Source organism: Trachemys scripta, chromosome 4 (genome assembly GCF_013100865.1).
Source record: "Trachemys scripta elegans isolate TJP31775 chromosome 4, CAS_Tse_1.0, whole genome shotgun sequence".
In the NCBI taxonomy this organism is placed as follows: Eukaryota; Metazoa; Chordata; order Testudines; family Emydidae; genus Trachemys; species Trachemys scripta.
Genome location: NC_048301.1, coordinates 82,127,511 through 82,146,491, shown reverse-complemented (window position 1 = coordinate 82,146,491; position 18,981 = coordinate 82,127,511). Strand labels below are relative to the sequence as shown.

The 18,981-nt window shown below is 39.3% G+C and overlaps 1 protein-coding gene across 13 annotated transcripts in view; it reads left to right on the top strand.

Moving 5' to 3' along the window:
• Positions 1–18,460, top strand: part of PPFIA1 (PTPRF interacting protein alpha 1) — a 93,263-nt gene extending 74,803 nt beyond the window's left edge. For 12 of the 13 annotated variants that reach the window (XM_034769733.1, XM_034769736.1, XM_034769734.1 and 9 more), the window contains 7 exons: positions 2,461–2,636; positions 2,721–2,818; positions 4,022–4,197; positions 4,836–4,904; positions 9,441–9,606; positions 11,043–11,113; positions 16,902–18,460. In XM_034769733.1, the coding sequence (XP_034625624.1) occupies positions 2,461–2,636; positions 2,721–2,818; positions 4,022–4,197; positions 4,836–4,904; positions 9,441–9,606; positions 11,043–11,101 (744 nt within the window). In that variant the 3' untranslated portion in view covers positions 11,102–11,113; positions 16,902–18,460. The remainder of the gene's footprint in view (positions 1–2,460; positions 2,637–2,720; positions 2,819–4,021; positions 4,198–4,835; positions 4,905–9,440; positions 9,607–11,042; positions 11,114–16,901) is intronic. The other variant, XM_034769745.1, reaches the window with a different exon arrangement.
• Positions 18,461–18,981: the final 521 nt, after the last annotated feature.

Genomic DNA, 18,981 nt, shown 5'->3' with positions numbered 1-18,981 from the left:
ATATATTGTTTTTCTTTCCTCTTTCCAAGTCTATTTAATATAACAGGAATATTCAAAAGTTCTGCTTATTGTTTGTTACTTAAACTGTTTGTCCTCTGTGACATTATAACAAGTTAATGTGAAAACTGTTCTCTCTTAAACTGTGGTCTATGACTTTGTGGACTGAGCAGCAGAACAGACCAAATGGTTAGAGAATTGATTTAATACAAAATAACTCCCTTATTGCATCTAAAGCCTAGAATGCTATGGAGATGCTGGCTCTGTGTCAGGCCAATGGTTCAAGAAAAATATCTGCCGGTTATGGAAGACCCTAATACAATCTCACCATTACCATGATCGCTGGCCAACTTCTATTATCATAGAGATGCTATGTCCAGGCACAGTGTGTTTTTGTGTCACCAATATAGTCCTGCTTGCACATTTGTTCAGTCTCAGATCTGTAGTAAGTCCCATTTGTAGCCTCAACTAATGAGATGGAGTCTGTCCAGGGGTGGGTGGGTGTGTGAATATAATATATTATTATATAGAAAAAGGATAAAAAGTAAAATAACTGAGGAGAGCTTCTTTAACCCACTATCTTTGGGCTGTACAACTTCTTGTTTCCTCTCTGGCCTCCAGCACAGTCCTGTTATGGAAAGTATAATTTCTTCTTCGAGTGCTTGCTCATGTCAATTCTATCCTAGGCGTGCACGTGTGCCATGTGCACAGTTGCTGGAGATTTTTCCCTTAGTGGTATCTGTAGGGCTGGCCCTACTGTCCCCTAGAGTCCCACCCACATGCACTGGTATAAGGGGCACCGCCGGATCTGCACCCTCTCCATTCCTTCTTCCTGCCAGTGACGGTTGCTTGGAACAGTCTTCTTGCTCTCACAGGTCTTCCCTAACAGAGGTCTGTATCAAGCAGAACATTTTTCTGCCTGTCTTCTTTCTGAAGCCTCACAGCATTGCTCAGGAACAGAGGCTACACACATTAGACATTAGTTGGGCCCTGGCCTTCTATATTGAAAGGACTAAGCCCTTCCGCAAGTCTATGCAGCTTTTTGTAACTGTGGCAGACAAGATGAAAAGACTACCAGTGTCATCCCAAAGAATCTCATCCTAGATAATCACCTGCATCCAGGCTTGCCACGAGCAGGCAAAGATTCTGCCTCCAGCTATCATGACAGTTCATTCCACAAGAGCCCAGGCTTCATCAGCAGCATTCCTCATGCAGTTACCAATCTAGGACATCTGCAGGGCCGTGACATGGTTGTTGGTTCATACCTTCTTGTCCCACTATGCCATCACCCAACTGGCCTGTCGTGATGCCAGTTTCAGGAGAGCAGTGTTGCAATCGGCATGACTGTAAACTCCAAGCTCACCTCTGGGGATACTGTTTGTGAGTCACCTAGCATGGAATTGACATAAGCAAGCACTCAAGAAAAAACTATTACTAACCTTCTGTACCTGTGTTTCTTTGAGATATGTTGTTCATGTCCATTCCATGATCCGCCCTCCATACCCCTCTGTCAGAGTTACTGGCAAGAAGAAAATGAGGGAGTACAGAGCCAATGGCATCCCTTATACCGGTACATGTGCACAGGGCTCCAAGAGATGCTAGAACCGGCCTTATGGCTACCAGAAAGGGAAAAATCTCCAGCAATTGTGCACATGGTATGCGCACCCCTAGCATGGAATTGACATGAGCAACACATCTCGAAGAATGACAGTTACGCAAAGTTAGTAGCCATTTTATTAAAACCCCTTTAAACTACTTTTCCAACTAGTTCATTGGCAGAGTAACTGTCATTTGAGCTCAAAGCTTAATTGGAGTCAGACACCTAACTGCGCTTTAAAAATCTCCCCCAGAGCTTGTCATTCAAAGACCAGGAGCCTTCAAAATAGGGAATAGCAGTTACAGCTATGAGCCCAGAAAAAGATGTTTCATGTTTTGTGTTTTTTTTCACCAGTATCAGTTCCCCAAAACTCCTGTTAATATTCAAAAGTCTGCAGTGAATTTGGCTGTCTGAATGGGGAGAGTACAGGAAAATAAAATACATTACACCACTTCAGAAAAAAATTTCAATTTTTTTCATGAGACATGGTGTGTTCAATATCTCATCAGTTATGTTGTTATATTTTATGGTGTCAAACGGAATTTGAGGAACATGCAAAAAGTCATCAAAATTTGATACAAAAATTAATGGAAATTTTACTTATTCTGAACGTTTTTATATTCCCTTTTTTAAATAAGCATCCTTTTCCAATGAAAAGATTAAATGTAAAGTAGCAAACTTCAACTCAAAACTTTCATAGTGTATTTTTTCCAAACTAAAAAGTACCAGTTAAAAAATGGAAGGCAAGGCAACTTTTAAAAATACTATATACTAATGTGAAGTTTAGGGAAAGACATTGTTTAGTGTTTCTTTGCTTTTGATATGAGTAAATCACACTTAATTCTTATTTTTTTTTTTAAAAACAGACTCTAGCATACGGTGATATGAACCATGAGTGGATTGGCAATGAGTGGCTCCCCAGTTTGGGGCTCCCTCAATACCGCAGCTACTTCATGGAATGTCTTGTTGATGCTAGAATGCTAGATCACTTGACTAAGAAAGATCTCCGTGGACAACTTAAAATGGTTGACAGTTTTCATAGGTAAATAGACTTAAAGCAGTATTCATCATACTCTTGATTAAGTGTTCTAGCTTATCCCTAAATATGTTTTTCTTTTCCCAACAGAAACAGTTTCCAGTGTGGTATTATGTGTTTGCGAAAATTAAATTATGACCGAAAAGAACTTGAAAGAAGAAGAGAAGAAAGCCAGAATGAAATAAAAGGTTAACTATTTCTGTCTTGGCTTCACTTTAGATTTTAAAGTCTTCCCAGTAAGATGCCTCAAAATTGCATTACTTTAAAATTTAAGTCAATTACTTTAAATTGGAAAGTATTATTTCATGGCGTCGTAGAAATGCCATATGGAAGCGACCTATTAGTAGGGCCCTCTGTAGTCTACAATTCTGTAGCTACAGAATATGCCATAGAACCCACTGTAGAACAATTGCGCTGTGAAATTAGCTTTCATTTAATTTTGTTTCTAACCCTTATTGTTCTGAAGAAAATTTTCCAAGTGTGAACTAAAGAAACTGTTTTATTTCAGAAAACATCTCTGAGATGACAGTTGTCCCCATTTTTTCAGTAACTCTGAAGCCTACAATTATCTGATAGTTTGCAAATATTAACCATTTTGTTACTGTGGATTTTTTTGTTTTTGTTTTAATGAAAAACATCCAGTTAATTTGTGAATACTGAAGAGGGGATGGAGGTAGTGGGAAAGCAGGAGTAGGAATTCAAGCCCACACCTTACCTCCTGCATTCCCAAGGAAGAAGGAAGATCAAATGCAGTAGTAAGCTATAGGGAAAATCACTGTTTTTAAAGAACTGAAATAACCTATCAATATAGAATTGCCCTTGCTCTCCAAGGATAGGAATGTCTAACCGTTAAAGGGGTTTGTGGGATGGAAAGAGTTTCTCCACCCACATAAGTGCCAGGTGAAAAGGTGCAGTCCATGAAGTCTGAGGAGCACAAGGACTGCTCCAACCATATTTCCTCACAGGCAGGGAGGAGGGTGGGCTATATCCCCCACTTCTCCACACCCACCCATAAAGCAGGACAGCGTAAACTGCAGTAAATGAAGAGGTGTGGCAATGAGCACTGTCTCCCTTTGCTCTGTGGGGCACAGAAAGGAATTCTGTGTTGTCAATAAAAACATCTGCTGCATATTGAAAATGTAGAGACCGCATAAAATGAATTGAATATCAAATTAAATAACCCAAATATTTGATACTTATTTCAAGCAGATTTCTCCCTCTGAACTCTCCCAGAGACTGGTTGGCTCCATATCACCCCTTGCTGTGGCCTGTGCCTAAGTGACGCAACTGAACCTTATGCCAATGTAATATAGAAGAAACAAGACTTGTAGTTATTTGTATAGACATTTTGTTATGCAGTTTTATATAGCATATTTGTTTTTCTTCTTTAGATGTTCTTGTATGGAGCAATGACAGAATGATTCGCTGGGTACTGTCAATCGGTCTTAAAGAATATGCAAATAACCTTATAGAAAGTGGAGTTCATGGTGCACTTGTGGCCTTAGAGGAAACTTTTGATTTCAATGCATTAGCTTTATTATTACAAATACCTACTCAGAACACACAGGTAATAACTGTAATAAATTCATGTCTGCTGATTTTTTTTTCCCTAGCCATTTTAATAAACCATATTGTCATACAATCTAATTTTATGTAAGCAAGTAATCGTTTTAGTCAACTGTAGAAATTTTAAAAATCGAATGTTATCTATACTGTGTCTTCTACCATAGATTTGGAAACATATCACAATAAAACTTAAAATTTTCCATAATTTCTACCATGTGATCTAATTAATTTATTTGTATAAAACAGGTTTGTTTTCTCACAGCACATCTTCTCCTATAAATTGGCCTATCCTTTATTATCACTTATTTGTCTCTTGTAATACCCACGGTGTGCTAGGTGCTCTATAAATGCAAAGAAAAAGCACTCTTTTCACTGTGCAGTCATTAATTTTGCATGTGATGTGATATGAATTTTCATGACACAGATATAAGATTGACTGCACGGAAATCCCCCCTTAAATGTGTAATTACAACTTAGCAAGTACTAAATTAATGCCATATTGCACAATACTGTGATAATAGTGTTACCATATATTCATTTTATAATGTGTACATAGGAATAGTTTTTTAAATGTGCTATAGGTGCTTGTGGTTTGTTGGCTTTTCAAGATTCACTTTAATGCCTTTATTTTTAATTTAGGCTCGTGCTGTTTTGGAGAGAGAATTTAATAACCTTCTTGTTATGGGTACTGACAGGAGATTTGAAGAGGTGAGTTTTGATTTATTGGTCTGTTTGAATTTGCATTAAGAAGAAGCCTGATCTCTGATCAACCTATTAAAATGAAGGCATTTGGATTGGATAGTCTCTTTAAACTATTACTATACAGAGAATGGTTTTTAAAAAGTGGAAGCCTTAACTTGAATTTTCTTATCTTTGTGAGTTACTGTATGTATTTTGTATATATTTGGCTCATATTTAGACAGAATTATTCTGAACTTCAAAGTGTGAGGTGCTCAGCAAATTTGTCTTGCCTGTAACTTTAACCATAGTCAGTGCCAGAGAATGCCTTTTTGTCTGAATCCATCTCTCTTCCTAAAATATAAGTAAGTGAGGGACTACTGACACTCATTTAATAAGACATAGTATATATAGATGTGTGTAAGCATGTATTTTGGCCAGTGTACCTAGCCTTAATCTGCAGCACTCCTTCTATTCTAATTCTGGGTCTCTCTTGAGCACACTACTAGTAGGCTGTTGGCTTTATAACTTGTAAAATGTAAACCAAGATAAAATTACCAAATTCTCGTATACTTTGTATCCTTATTGAATTTATGATCTGAATGCATTTTTAAAGCAAGAACATCTTAGTTTTTAAGTAATGTAGGTGAAAATATCAGAGGGGTAGCCGTGTTAGTCTGGATCTGTAAAATGCAACAGAGTGTCCTGTGGCACCTTTAAGACTAACAGATGTATTCGACACATCTGACGAAGTGGGCATTCACCCACGAAAGCTTATGCTCCAATACATCTGTTAGTCTTAAAGGTGCCACAGGACTCTCTGTTGCCTTTTTTAGGTGAAAAAAGTGTGTTTATCATTGCTGCTTAATACTCAAGTGGGTTAGTAAATCTTACTGTATCATGATGCTGTAGTTATTTGTATTCAGAAGTGATGTTTAGCGCACACCTGTATTTTCAGGTGCTTATAAAACATGGACAGAGTAGAAGGTCACAGTTGTTAAATGAAAAGTTAGAAGTGATACTGTAACATTATGGAAGTTGAAAAAGAAAATAAAAACAGTAGCGATAAGATGAAAGACAAATTTAAGTTTTATTCTTCAAGTGGCATCAGTGAGGGATTAAATATTCAAGAGCATGTGTTCATTTGAACTTCTGTGCTGCTGATGTAGCCAGATGTGCAGTGCAAAGTGCACCATAGGCAGACTGCAGATTTGTTACCTGCTGAGGTGAAGAAAGAACAAGTATACTTTTATGATGGAACTTACTGTCCCATGACAGCACTTACAAACTGGTTTTATGAATATTTGAAACATCTCCGAGAAAGTGGATTTCCCCAGAACATATGTAACAATGTTTATTTAGCACTCTTATCAAGAGAAATAGGATGTTAATCTGATGACTTTCAATGCAGAGATTCATGAAAATCATCAGAATGCCCTCCCGAGGCCATGCATAACCTCAGAGGTAGAAGGAAAAAGTTACTTGCTTCAGTGAGAGAGCTAGTCCCAGGAAAGCTACATCTATTATTGCTCCCTTTGGTTTCTAGTATTCTTTTCTAGTGCTGTTTTTAGCAAGTGGGACCCATTTGATTTTCATCTAAATAGTTCAGCATCATTCTGTGTTACATGAACTGCTTTTTTCCACAGCACAGCATTTTAGGTAGCTTATGACTTGCCATTTTTTTTACAGGCGTGGATAGTTCCAACTTCACCCACTCTCACTGTCTGCCTTCTTTACAAAGAACAATTTAAAGCAGAACTTTTTCTTCTTCTGAAGGCTGTATCCCATGCCACTCCTTTTTCACAAGTCCACCCAATCAGCTGTTGTTTGTTTTTCCCCTCCTTTTAGTGCCCAGTTATCTAAATAGATTGGATCTTTTTTTCCAAGAAATGTTTTTAAGCTGTTCCCTTTTCAGTTAGCAAATGCACTTTATAGCATGGGCTACAAGCCATGCTATAAGGCAGTGCTTTTGTGAGATCTCTTATGTAGGATAGTATCTGTCCTCCCAAGTGGAAAGCCTCCCAAGTGTTGTAGTAGTGGTAATGGCAGTTCAATAAGTGGCACTTACTCTGTTTCAGTATTTAACTGATGCCTCTACATAGTGCTAGGGGGATTGGCGCTGGAGGTGCCCATTTTTCAGAAGAGAGTTAAGACCTAGTATCTTTCCATTTGCAGTTATTAAAGCTATATGGTACTTTTTGAAAGCAGTGAGCTTAAACCCTAGTTTCCCAGCCAAATTCAAACTTGCATAGTAATATATTGTATAGTATTTGTGCAGAATGTCCTACCAGAGACATGTCACTAATATGTCACTAATAGCCTAGTGATCTGTTTTTAATCTTTCAGGCAGGCTGGGATTATTCTTAATGAAAGCTTCACGTAAATATTTATTTCTTCCTCCTACTACTTAGAAGACATATTTAAAGTAAATTCCAAATACATATTAGGAAATTGAAGAATTAATTTTTTGAGATTTTGTGGTGCAACTCTAAGGCTTTGTACATGTAGCTGCATGGCGCAGCCAAAACCAGGCTGCGTCCATGCTGTGATGTGTAGCTACAAGTCTGTGAAAGGCTCTGGCAAAGGGCAGACAGAAGGGCTTTCCCCCTTGCCTCTCCCCTGCTAGAGCCTTTCTCTGTTGTGGGGAAAGGTTCCAAAAATGGGGAGCTTCTGGAGTCTTTTCTGTGCCAAAGACAGACTTGGCCATGGGAGGCAGCAGGAAAAAAAATAAGCCTTTCCCATCTGCCTCTTCCTGCCAGAGCCTTCTCCCAGCTGGGGGAGTCTCTTCCTGTAGAGGGCAAAGACTCCCGCAGCAGGACACTACAATATTAAAAATAGCAGTGTAGATGGGAAGGTTTGGCGTGGTTGAGTAGAAAGCATGTAGGGTATGTACATGTATACCCACACCCTTCAGGCACGTCTTTACTCTGGTTGCCTAAGGGCTTGTCTTCACTATCCGCCTGGATCGGCGGGTAGAAATCGATCTCTCGGGGATCGAATTATCGCGTCGGGACACAACAATCGATCCCCGAATCAATGCACGTACTCCACCAGCGCAGGTAGGAGTAAGCACCGTAGACGGGGGAGCCACGGCGGTCGATTTGCCGCCGTCCTCACAGCGGGGTAAGTCGGCTTGGATACGTCGAATTCAGCTACATATTCACGTAGCTGAATTTGCGTATCTTAAATCAGTCTCCCCCCAGTGTAGACTTAGCCTAAGCTATGCCACACCAGCTACACTACTGTTTATACCTGTGCTGGGGGGCTATGCAGATATGTACTCTACATACCATCGAAAGGAGTCTGTAATGTAGATGTACTTAAGAGGTGGAAGAGGTATTTACGGTGGCCATAAGACACCCTTGTGCTCTCTGGAGCAGTACTGGATCAGGGTCCCTACCATAATTTAGACAACACAAGGGGCGAGGGGGTGTCTGTCTAATTTGCCTCCCCAAGCTGCACTATAGGCTGCATCGCTGCCTAGTTGGAATCTCTGCCTTGCTTTGTGTTGCTGCCCCACCCTGACATGCCTCTTCTACCCTCAGCTTACCCTCTAAACTACGGCTTGCAAGGGGGCTCATTGGAAAGCACCTTTACCGCTGTCTTCCATGGTGATTGCACCAGAAAATCTTCCCACAATATAAAAAGGAGCTTTTAGGGCACTTTTATGCCACTCCAGCCTTTCTATGCAGCACAAGGGCCAGAGCAAATTATGGGGGTCTTGCTTTAGGAATCGATATTTGCATCCATTTTAATTCTAAATCCAAAACAAATTGAGATTAAAAACTGACATTCAAAATGTTTAACCAGATCAGTTGTAGTGGGTTGTGATAATAAATATAAACAATCCATGGATATATATGCACATAAACATACAAAATCCAGTAGAAAAAAATCTTGTATTTCACAGGCAGGGCACCAGCTGTCTTGGTTAGTAGGTCCAGTGTCATTCTTGTGAATTAAAAAACACAATTTTTTAAGCTGTAGATGCACTACTAGGGAGTCGGGGGAGGGGAGGAAATAGTTCAATTTGAGGATACATTCTATTCCACATAGCCCTATTAAAAGGTTTCAAATCACTTAAAAATGAAACAATGCATAAATTAGGGAGGTACTGTAGTACTATTGTGGTTTTGTACTGTTTATCGTTCACTAGTCAGTCCTTTCCTCTATTCTTTTGTGCCCTGTTGCTATATTTCAATATAGATATTCCAGCAAAAGTGGAATTTAAGAGGCCAAAGAGATTATTTAAAGTAATTTATACCTGGTTGTTAATGTTCCCGAAATATGTGTTCTCTTGTCTTCTCTTATAACCCTTCCATTTACTTCTCACTACTAGATTATATGGCATTTGTGAATTGTCTTAAATCCTAAATCACAAATATAAACTAATGTGCAGTTAAATTAAAGATAGGCAGCCAGATCTTTTTTTCCAAGAAATATTAAGCACCTTGACTCGTATAGACGCTTGGAGTTGTGGGAAAAGATATTGATCCTGCTCTAATTTTAATTTATAGTAAATAATCCTGTTTTTAGAATTACTAATGATGCTGATCAATCTGACAGGATGATGATAAAAGCTTTAGACGAGCACCTTCGTGGAGAAAGAAGTTTAGACCAAAGGACATAAGAGGCTTAGCTGCTGGATCTGCAGAGACTCTTCCTGCAAACTTCAGAGTTACCTCCTCAATGTCTTCACCTTCTATGCAGCCAAAGAAGATGCAAATTGATGGTACAAAAACTACTTTGCTATTTTTAAGCATTAACTTTTTTGCTTGAGGTTGTAAGTGAATTAAGTAGCCAGAGTCTTTTAATTTTAATCTGCATAAAAGCATCTGCCTTGTGCATGTTTATATGTGTAAAACTTTTTATTTCAAATGTAGGTTTATTTTTGTAGTAACTTGTGTGAGCTTTCTAGCAGATATGTGGTTCCTTTTCAGGGTTTTTTTTTTCTCTAGGAAAAGACTAGAAGGTCTTTTTAGCTAAGATATACTTTTTCCATATCTCTGAATATGGAAATAAGATGACATTCCACTAACTATTTTACTGATATTTTCTTACCTTGTGAAAAGGGGGCAATAGCTGTACATTTCTAATTAGTATTGATAAGAGCACAAGTAAAGCCTAGATGTAAGGTAGTGCAGTAATGTCCATTGATAAGAATTACTGGAAAACAAAAATAAAAGTAGGAAATTTCATCTAAAAAAAGGGGGGGGGGGGCAGAAAAATCTTTGAGGTTATTTTTATACAGGACAATGTAGTAGTAAAAGGCACAGTTTTCTTTTTACTTTGTAAATCACTTAACTATTGAATGTATTTTTAAGATAAATTAAGTTACAATACAGTTTTACCACGGGTGTGGACTTTATTAAAAGCCATGTGTATGTGCTTGAGAGCAGAATTTGGCGAGATATATAAAGGTAATCGTATCTACATTACAAATATAATTTTTGGTAGCATATGAGTAAGCTCTCTCTTTAATTTTTGGTTTTACAAAGCACAGATAAAAATCAGTGCTTGCCAAATGGAAAATTTTATTGGTGATGGAATGTACCAGGCAATTACAATTTGAGAACTTCCTTTGGTCAAATTTGGACCAAAGGTCTTTGGTAGTGTGCCTATTTTGTTTGAACACTTTAACTAAATACATGAAGTTTAAGAAGAACCCTGATATATTACACATAAATATTAAGAATATTAGTGGGATGCTTAAAATTTTAAATATTACTCACTAGTGTAAAATATCCAGTCCAGAAGTTCTTTGCACCATATAATGTTTAACTTGATTTAAATGTAAAATATTAAACATTCACATTCTAAAAATTCAAGTTTTCTTCTGTGCGGTCAAAAACTGAGAGAAATCTTGTAAAGCAGAATATTAATAGTTGTACTTCTCGATACGATGATTCACTTCTGCCACTTATAGTGCCCTAGTTTGCATGAGTATTGTTTTATTAGGAATTTTTTGTCAAGCTAAGCATTGAAACTGGAACTAGTAAATAGATGAACTTAAAGGTGTTTTAAATTCTGCTTTTCTAATTTATTGTAACCTTAGTTGAGCGTGTACAATAGCTGTAATCACATTGCTGTGTGATTTTTTTTTTTTTTTTTTGAAGACTAACTGCATGCTGTGTTCTGCATGTCTTCCTTCTATGATTGTTGAAACAGGCAATGTATCAGGAACACAAAGGCTGGATTCCACTACAGTAAGGACTTACTCCTGTTAAAGGCGTCTGTTGGTGAGTAAAAAGGATAGGTATAGCAGTAAAATAGGCCACTTTGTAGAATATAAATTTTAAAGTTTAAACCAAATCCAAAAACTATTAATATCTAAATGTGTTAAAAAAACAAACAAACAAAAAAAAAACCTAATTGAGAATTTTAAGGTGGTTCCTTATAGCTAAGGCTGTCAACCTTTACATAATATAATTCTAATTTTAAAGTTAATTTGCAAAGGAAAATAATTGGTCTTTTTCTTTTTTTGTTCCTTTATTATATATTTTTAAAAAGGCATGAAAGGATTTTTCTGCAAAAAGTGTTGGATTTTTGGTCATCTTTACATTAGGAATTTAGGCCTTATCTACTTTGATTTTCCTCAAGGACTTTACAGGGTCAGCTGGTAGTCCTAGCTGGATTATGACATCTCAAACACCGAGAGTGTGAAATCTGATTTGAGAGGGTCAAGTGAATAGTTTTCATTCAAAGTGGGCAGAGTACTGTTGCTCTAGTTTCAGGGAAAAAAGAGGTAATGGGAAAATTTAAGTAAGGCTTATCCGCCAGATCAGTGGGTAGCAATCGATCCACCAGGGATCAATTTATTGCGTCTAGTCTTGATGTGATAAATCGACCCCCGAGCCCTCTCCCGTTGACTCTATAAACAAACAGCCAGCATAAACAGTTCACAATGCATGTTCCCATTTCCTACCTGTGATCAAAGACAGAACTATAAAGATCCTCATAGACAACTTTGCTTGCCTGTTTTATATAAACTGACAGGTGGGGGGAGAGGCACGGTCACGATCCCTGTGCACAGAAGCCATGCTATTATGGAATTGGTGCATCAGTCACAACATCAACATCTCAGCTTCCTACCTCCCAAGATGCCAACACCACAGCAGATGCACTAAGCAGAAAATTTTCCCAGGACCACGAGTGGGAAACTAACCTGGAGTACTACAGACTATATTCAAATAGCGAGTTCCCAACTATAGACCTTATTGTGACAACCCAAAACGCCAAGTGCCTACACTTCTGCTCCAGAGCAGGATTGGGATCCCACTCCCTGAGCAATGCTTTTCTCATCAAATGGGATGCACCCCTAATATATGCCTTTCCTCCAACCCCTCTTATATCCTGGGTCATACACAAGATCAGGACATGAGTCCTCTTGAAAGCCCCCACGTGGCTGACAAATGTGGTTTCCTTGCCTCCTAAAGATGGCTGGGTGCCCATCACACACACTTCCTCTTCTGCCTCATCTCCTCTCTCAGGATGCGGGCCAGGCCCTCCACCCAAACCTGGCAAGATTCCACCTCAAGGAGTGGCTACTCCATGGTTCTGAGAAATCAAAATGACCTGTTCAGAGGAAGTAAGGGACATTCTTTTAAAGAGTCGTAAACCAACTATACAACATACATACTTCCACAAATGGAGGCGATTCAATACATGGTGCCAAAATGCATAAATCATGGCGGTTTCCTCTCTTCTACCACTGGTACTGGACTATATATTGGAACTTAAGAAATCGGCCTCTCCATGAGGTCGATCAGAGTACACCTCACAGCCATCACAGCATTCCACCCCAAGGTGGATGAGTTGTCGATCTTCGCTCACCCCACCAAGCATTTTCTCAAGGGCCTTCATAACATTTACTCAGAAATACGAGCCCATATTCCATCCTGGGACCTCAATCTAGTGTTACAGGGCCTTATTGGACCCCCATTTGAACCACTAGTGATCTGTTCACTACTCCACCTTTCAATGAAAGTGGCTTTCCTCATGACATCACATCTGCCAGGCAGGTAGGGGAATTAGGAGCCTTTATGGCACCTCCTCCCCCATAAACAACATTCTTCTTTGAGTGCTTGCTCATCTCGATTCCATTCTAGGAGCATGCTCGCCCTTGTGCACACTCGTCAGAGACTTTTGCCTTACCGGTATTTGTAGGGTTGGCTGCAGAGCCCCCTTGAGTGCCGTGCTTATGCATCGGTATATCAGGTGCCGGCAACACTATGCCCTCTGTTTCTTCTTACCACCCGTGATGGTTGGTTGGAGTGTCTTGGCTGCATTGCAAGAGCTTTAGCCGTTTTTTCAGCCCATTGTTCTGTCTCCTTTGTAGTTAGTTTTTAGGTACTTAGTTTGACCATTAAATTAAGCATTCAGTAGTTTTAGTAGTTAGAGTCCCGGCTGGGACTTCGCCGCAGGGCCCATTCCCCAGGCTTTAAGCCATGTTCATCGTGTACCCGTCCGATGCCCATTAGTGACTCCCACAATAGCAGTTTGAAATGTCGGGGGGAAACACACAGAAAAGACAAGTGCAGGATCTGCAAGAACTTTCGTCCTGAAACTCAAAGGGAGTGGGATATCCATCTGAGGGCCGTCCTCGTGGAGGATGCGCTTTGTCTTGCTTTGGAGCTCTCCCAGTCAGACTCCATGCCTAACACTTTGGCGTCAGCGCGTAACGCACCACAACCCGCCTGTCACCATTCCCCTTCCCCAGTGCCCAAAAAGCAGCTGAAGCTGAAGGGCCCGTTGGCATTGCAGGACAAGGGGGCTTCAGGGAAAGGACCTGTGTTAGTCCACATGTCCGCCCCGGAAATACACAATGGTACCGCTGTGGCCAGACCCCCTAGCCCAGCCAGAGATCCGACTCCAGGGAGCAGCAGGGGATCCTCATAGGGCTACCTGTGCCCGAGGCAGCCCTGGCGGGCAACAACCAACATTAACTCCTCACTTAAAGTCATCCTGGTTAACATTTGTTGTTTCGTTGCTGATCAGTTAGAGAACATGCTTGTTTAAAGTTGCACAATGCTCCCTTATCATGTTGTTTGGCAGCCATCTGATTTGTCCACTGCTTGTAGAAAGAGCAGCCCATTGGAGCTAACTGGTGGGGGCTTGGAACAAGGGTGGACCAGCAGCGCGCCCGCCCCCCCCCGATCAGCTCCCCTAAGTTCCCGGTGCAGCAGCTGCCTAGCAAGCTATCAATTGCCGGGCAGTTCAGCTGTCCCTCCCCTCCACTGCTGTGTGCTGCTCCTGCTTGCTGTGCAGAGGCGGTGAGGAGAGGGGTGCTAATGTCAGGGTGTCCTCCTTCCTCTGCTCCTTCCCCCGCCCCCCCGCTACTTTATTCCATTTCGACAGAGCAGCAGGGGCAAACGGGACACAACAGGGCTCAGGGAGGGATCTTGCTGGCAGCAACTGCTGTCTCAACTTGCTAGCCTACTTAAAAAGGCAATGTACTGAGAGTAGGGTCAGCGAACTTAAAGGGTCAATGCGTCTCTCACACACACACACACACACACCCCCCCCACACACACACACACACACACACTGTGTGTCTCTGTCTGTGTCTGCCATGCTGTCTCTCCTCCCTCCATTCCTGCTGCCTTGTAGATTGTGAGGCTACATTAACATCAATGTGTTAACCCTGGAGAGCTCAGCTGAGTGCTAGTTCATCATTTAGCAGTAAGGCATTCCCTGGGAAATATCCCACCCTCTGACTTCACCACCTCAACCAAGCTTCACAATCATTGCTGTGTACAGTATTAAATTGTTTGTTTAAAACTTCTACTCTGTGTGTGTGTGTGTGTGTGTGTGTGTGTGTGTATATATATATATAGAGAGAGAGAGAGAGTGTGTGAGAGAGAGAGTGTGAGTGTGTGTGTGTGTGTGAGACAAAGTTCCTCCTCTACCTTGGTGGGTCCTGCGCTTACTGGTGGATTTGCTCGCTTCACAGATTCACCCTATGGGTCAGGAAACAGTCCAGAGACTTTTCCCTCTGGTAGAAGCTATAGTCCAGGTCAATTCCTCCTGTGATTGATCAGGAGTTGGGAGGTATGGGGGGAACCCGGGCCTGCCCTTTACTCCGGGTTCCAGCCCAGAGCTCTGTGGACTACAGCTGTTTAGAGTGCCTCCTGGTACAGTTGCATGACACCTACAACTCCCTGGGCTACTTTCCCATGGCCTCCTCCCAACACCTTCTTTGTCCTCACCACCGGACCTTCTTCCTGATGTTTGATAACGCTTATACTTCTCAGTCCTCCAGCAGTATGCCTACTCACTCTCAGCTTCTTGCACATCTCTTGCTCCCAGTTGCTCACACACACTTCCTCTCCTCTGGCTCCCCCTGGCTTGACTGGAGTGAGCCCTTTTATAGCATCAGAGGGGCCTTAGAGTCAGGTGCTTAACTGCCTCACTAACTAACTCCTAGCAGGTTAATTGGAGTCAGGTGGTCTATTAGTCTGGAGCAGCCCCTGCTCTGGTCACTCGGGGAACAGAAAACTACTTATCCAGTGGCCAGTATATCTCCCTTCTGCTACTCTGCTTTTCCCAACTGGTCTGGGTCTATAAAGTCTTTTGTCTGGCAAAAAAAAATTTCCCTGGAACCTAACACCTCCCATCCCCCCATTTACGTTAATCCTTAGGGGGCAATTGGATTCGTTTGACATTGTTTCTCTTAAAGTAGCATTTTTCAGGAACATAACTACAAATAGTTTTGTTCCAGTTTTCCCACTTTGGGGGTTCCCCCCCTTTATAAGCGTGGACATTCCGTATTCTGTGCCATGCCAGACTGTTGAATTCATCATGGTCTTTAAAGTGAAAGACACCTTTCATTGTCCTTAAGTTACAGTAAATGGGGCTGCCTGAAGCTCTTGTCTCCTTTCCTGCATAGATGCAGGTAACCCCATGTAATCCTGTATCAAACACAATAAGAAATACATGGAACATATAATATTCATAAAGTATTACAGGTAGCTCCAAATACTTCACATGGTGTTGGGGAAGATTTGAAGAGGGCACATAGGGTACCAGAGTGGTGGGGCTATGACATGGGGAACTTGAAAATGAGCCAAATCATGGTATGGGTGGGTATAGATGGGGAAGCAGGTGGAGATAATGTATGTAATACACACTTATGTAAATGCCTTAGTACATATTCATATAATATGCAAAATAGGAGAGTGTGTCATTTTTCATAGTCTCTAGTTTTCCAAATTCACAGCCTTAATAGGTAGATGTGCAGAAGATGCCCTTTAACTGTACCTCAGAAGATCCTATAATAATGTGGGAAGGAGCCCCCATACTAGGTTACATCAGATACAAATCTCAAATCGATCTCTGTTGCCTCTTAAAGAACAGACAGAAATTCAGAGGTTGTCTGATTTAAGTCTGTCACTTGCAAGCGAAAATCATGTTTCTGTAGTGGTGCTTAAAATATTTTTATCATCTGTATTCCTAGTGAAATTACTTTCAACGTTCGCTCCAGGGGACTTGGTGCTGATAAGCTTTCATAGCAATAGATAAATTTCCTAGTATAGTTGTGGCTTCAAAGTCTGTAGCCTTTAGTATATAAAGGCACTCTAAAAGAGCTCTGTAGTATAAAATACTGAGAAAGGAAGCTACTGCAGGTGAAGGTCAGTGTAAATGAGCAGGATCCATCCCTGTATAAATCAAGTAGATACTTTAAAAACATTTCTTTGTCAATGTTAAAGCTCTTAACTCCAATTGCCTTAACATTGTTGTTGTTTTAAATATATATTTTACACAGTAAGATCATCCAGGAAAAAAAAATGTTAATCTCTTATTGGAAATTGAAGGTATTTGACCTCTGGCCTCAAGTCTCATATTGCAACTGAAACATATATAGGGACCAAATAGAACTGTATACTTCATGAAATGGTAGTAATCTATTAAATACATGCCACAACAATGAGCTGTTTAACTGAGAAACTTGTAATGTAATGCATGTTTGCTTTTTTTTTTTTTTTATCTTGAGACACCGTGTAACACATTTATTTTTTTATTTTGCAGTTTACCCACACTATTTCTACCGGTGATATGCAGCATTTTGAACGCAAAGACCATATTTTAGAAATCAGTGGAATCTTTAATTTGTTAATACTTGTTAAAAGGACACTTTGAGATATTTTATTACAGAGTTTTTAATTAGCAAATAAATTCATGAGTACCATAGAGAAAATATTTTAGAATTAAATGTTTCTTATATTTAAGTAAACCTATGTGACTTTTCATTTATATAGTTTCTTACCTTTTCCATCTGTATTCAGTCTTTAAATCAAATCCTTGCTGATTTTATCCTTAATTTGTTAGTCTTTCCAACTGAATGTACTGTAATGCTTGTAAGTATATGTCCCTATGAGCAATATAGGGCTTTTGTAAATTATGCAGTTATTGTAATTATCATTGGGTTTTTTAATAATGAAACTGAAGGTGAAAAGGATTTTACTGTCTTTGTAAAAGTATCATGACACCAAGCAGTATATATTTTCTTTTTTGGAAATATTAGCTAGTTCTAAAAATTAAATAAACCAGCCTTTTTCAGATAAACATTGAGATAAACGTTTTAGTAAGCAGGTCTAATAGATTTTTTTTTTCTGTTGATAGTTGTACCTTTTTCACAAAGAAAATTTGTCAGGTAGTGTGAATTTGTCTTCATTTAATGCTTTAGTACATTTTTAAAACGGGGGAACACTATAACACTATGGAACATGTTTTAGAATTGGTTAACTCTTTCATAACTTCCAGTCTGCTGTATTTGTATAGCATGTCTTTACAATGACTGAACATAAGCCATAAACTGAGAAATGTTTTCTCTCAGCCAAGGAAGGACTTCATAATAGCTCCTGTTAGTAATCCACAGGCCACAAAAAGTGCTTTCCTCCCATATCCGTTTGATTAAAAACATTTGTGGAAAGACACTGATGCAACTATTCTTAGCGGACCAATCATGAAGCACTGCAGTCTAATGTAAAAAAAGATAGTAAAAGATGAAGGCACAGTATGCTGAAGAATAAATAAAGTAGTGCAACTTCTAATAAAGGCCTTATTTTTCCTATGTAAGTCATCTTTTTGCATTCGTTTGTAAACTTGTTCTAAAAATTTGTCCAGATTTTTTAAAATTTTTGATGGTTGTAGCTATTTCAGGCTTTGCGTAGACAATGTATCATTGAATGGCACATTAAAAAGCCAGTAAGAAATCTGTTCAGGTCATGGTGCATTATTTATTATGCAACAATATATATAGCATGTCTTTTTTTTCTTTCCCCCCCCCCCTTGTTTGGTTTCTTCTCTTTAGTTTATTTGTACAACTGAAATTCATTGTTACTGTTTCATGTTTTTTCTAATAATCTTTTGTGTATTTCTGATTATGTAACGAAGTATCTACAGCCTAAGTACTTTGAACTATTTTTACCACAGTATTATTTATTGCTTTCTTTCAATAAAGTTCTGAAGCATTTTCCACTGCCAATAAAACGCTATTGAAAAAACTAAGATGTAATCGTATGCAAAAATGAAGCTATTTTTTGTGATGAGTGCTGGAGAGTTGTCAATAAAGTATCTTAACAATTGATTGCTGCTATGTGGATCTCGCTTCAAATGAAGACATGACTGATTCTTTCAGCAGAAACTGATGTTCAATATGGCTTCAATTTAAATTTGTGATGGAGGTCAAAGTTTGCATTTGTCACCAGCTCCCAAATGATCCGTTATATTATTCAATTTATTTAATTTTGATTTTATTTAGAGCTGTGGATTAATCGCAGCTAATTCACTTGATTAACTCAAATAATTAATCACAATTAATGGCAGTTTTAATTGCACTGTTAACAATAGAATACCAATTGAAATTAATTTAAATTTTTTGGATGTTTTTGTACATTTTCAAATATATTGATTTCAGTTACAACACAGAATACAAGATATACAATGCTCACTTTATATTTTTATTACAAATATTTGCACTGTAAAAATGATAAAAGAAATTATATTTTTCAATTCACCTCATACGAGTACTGTAATGGAATCTGTTTGTGAAAGTGTATCTTACAAATGTAGATTTTTTTTGTTACATAACTGCACTCAAAAACAA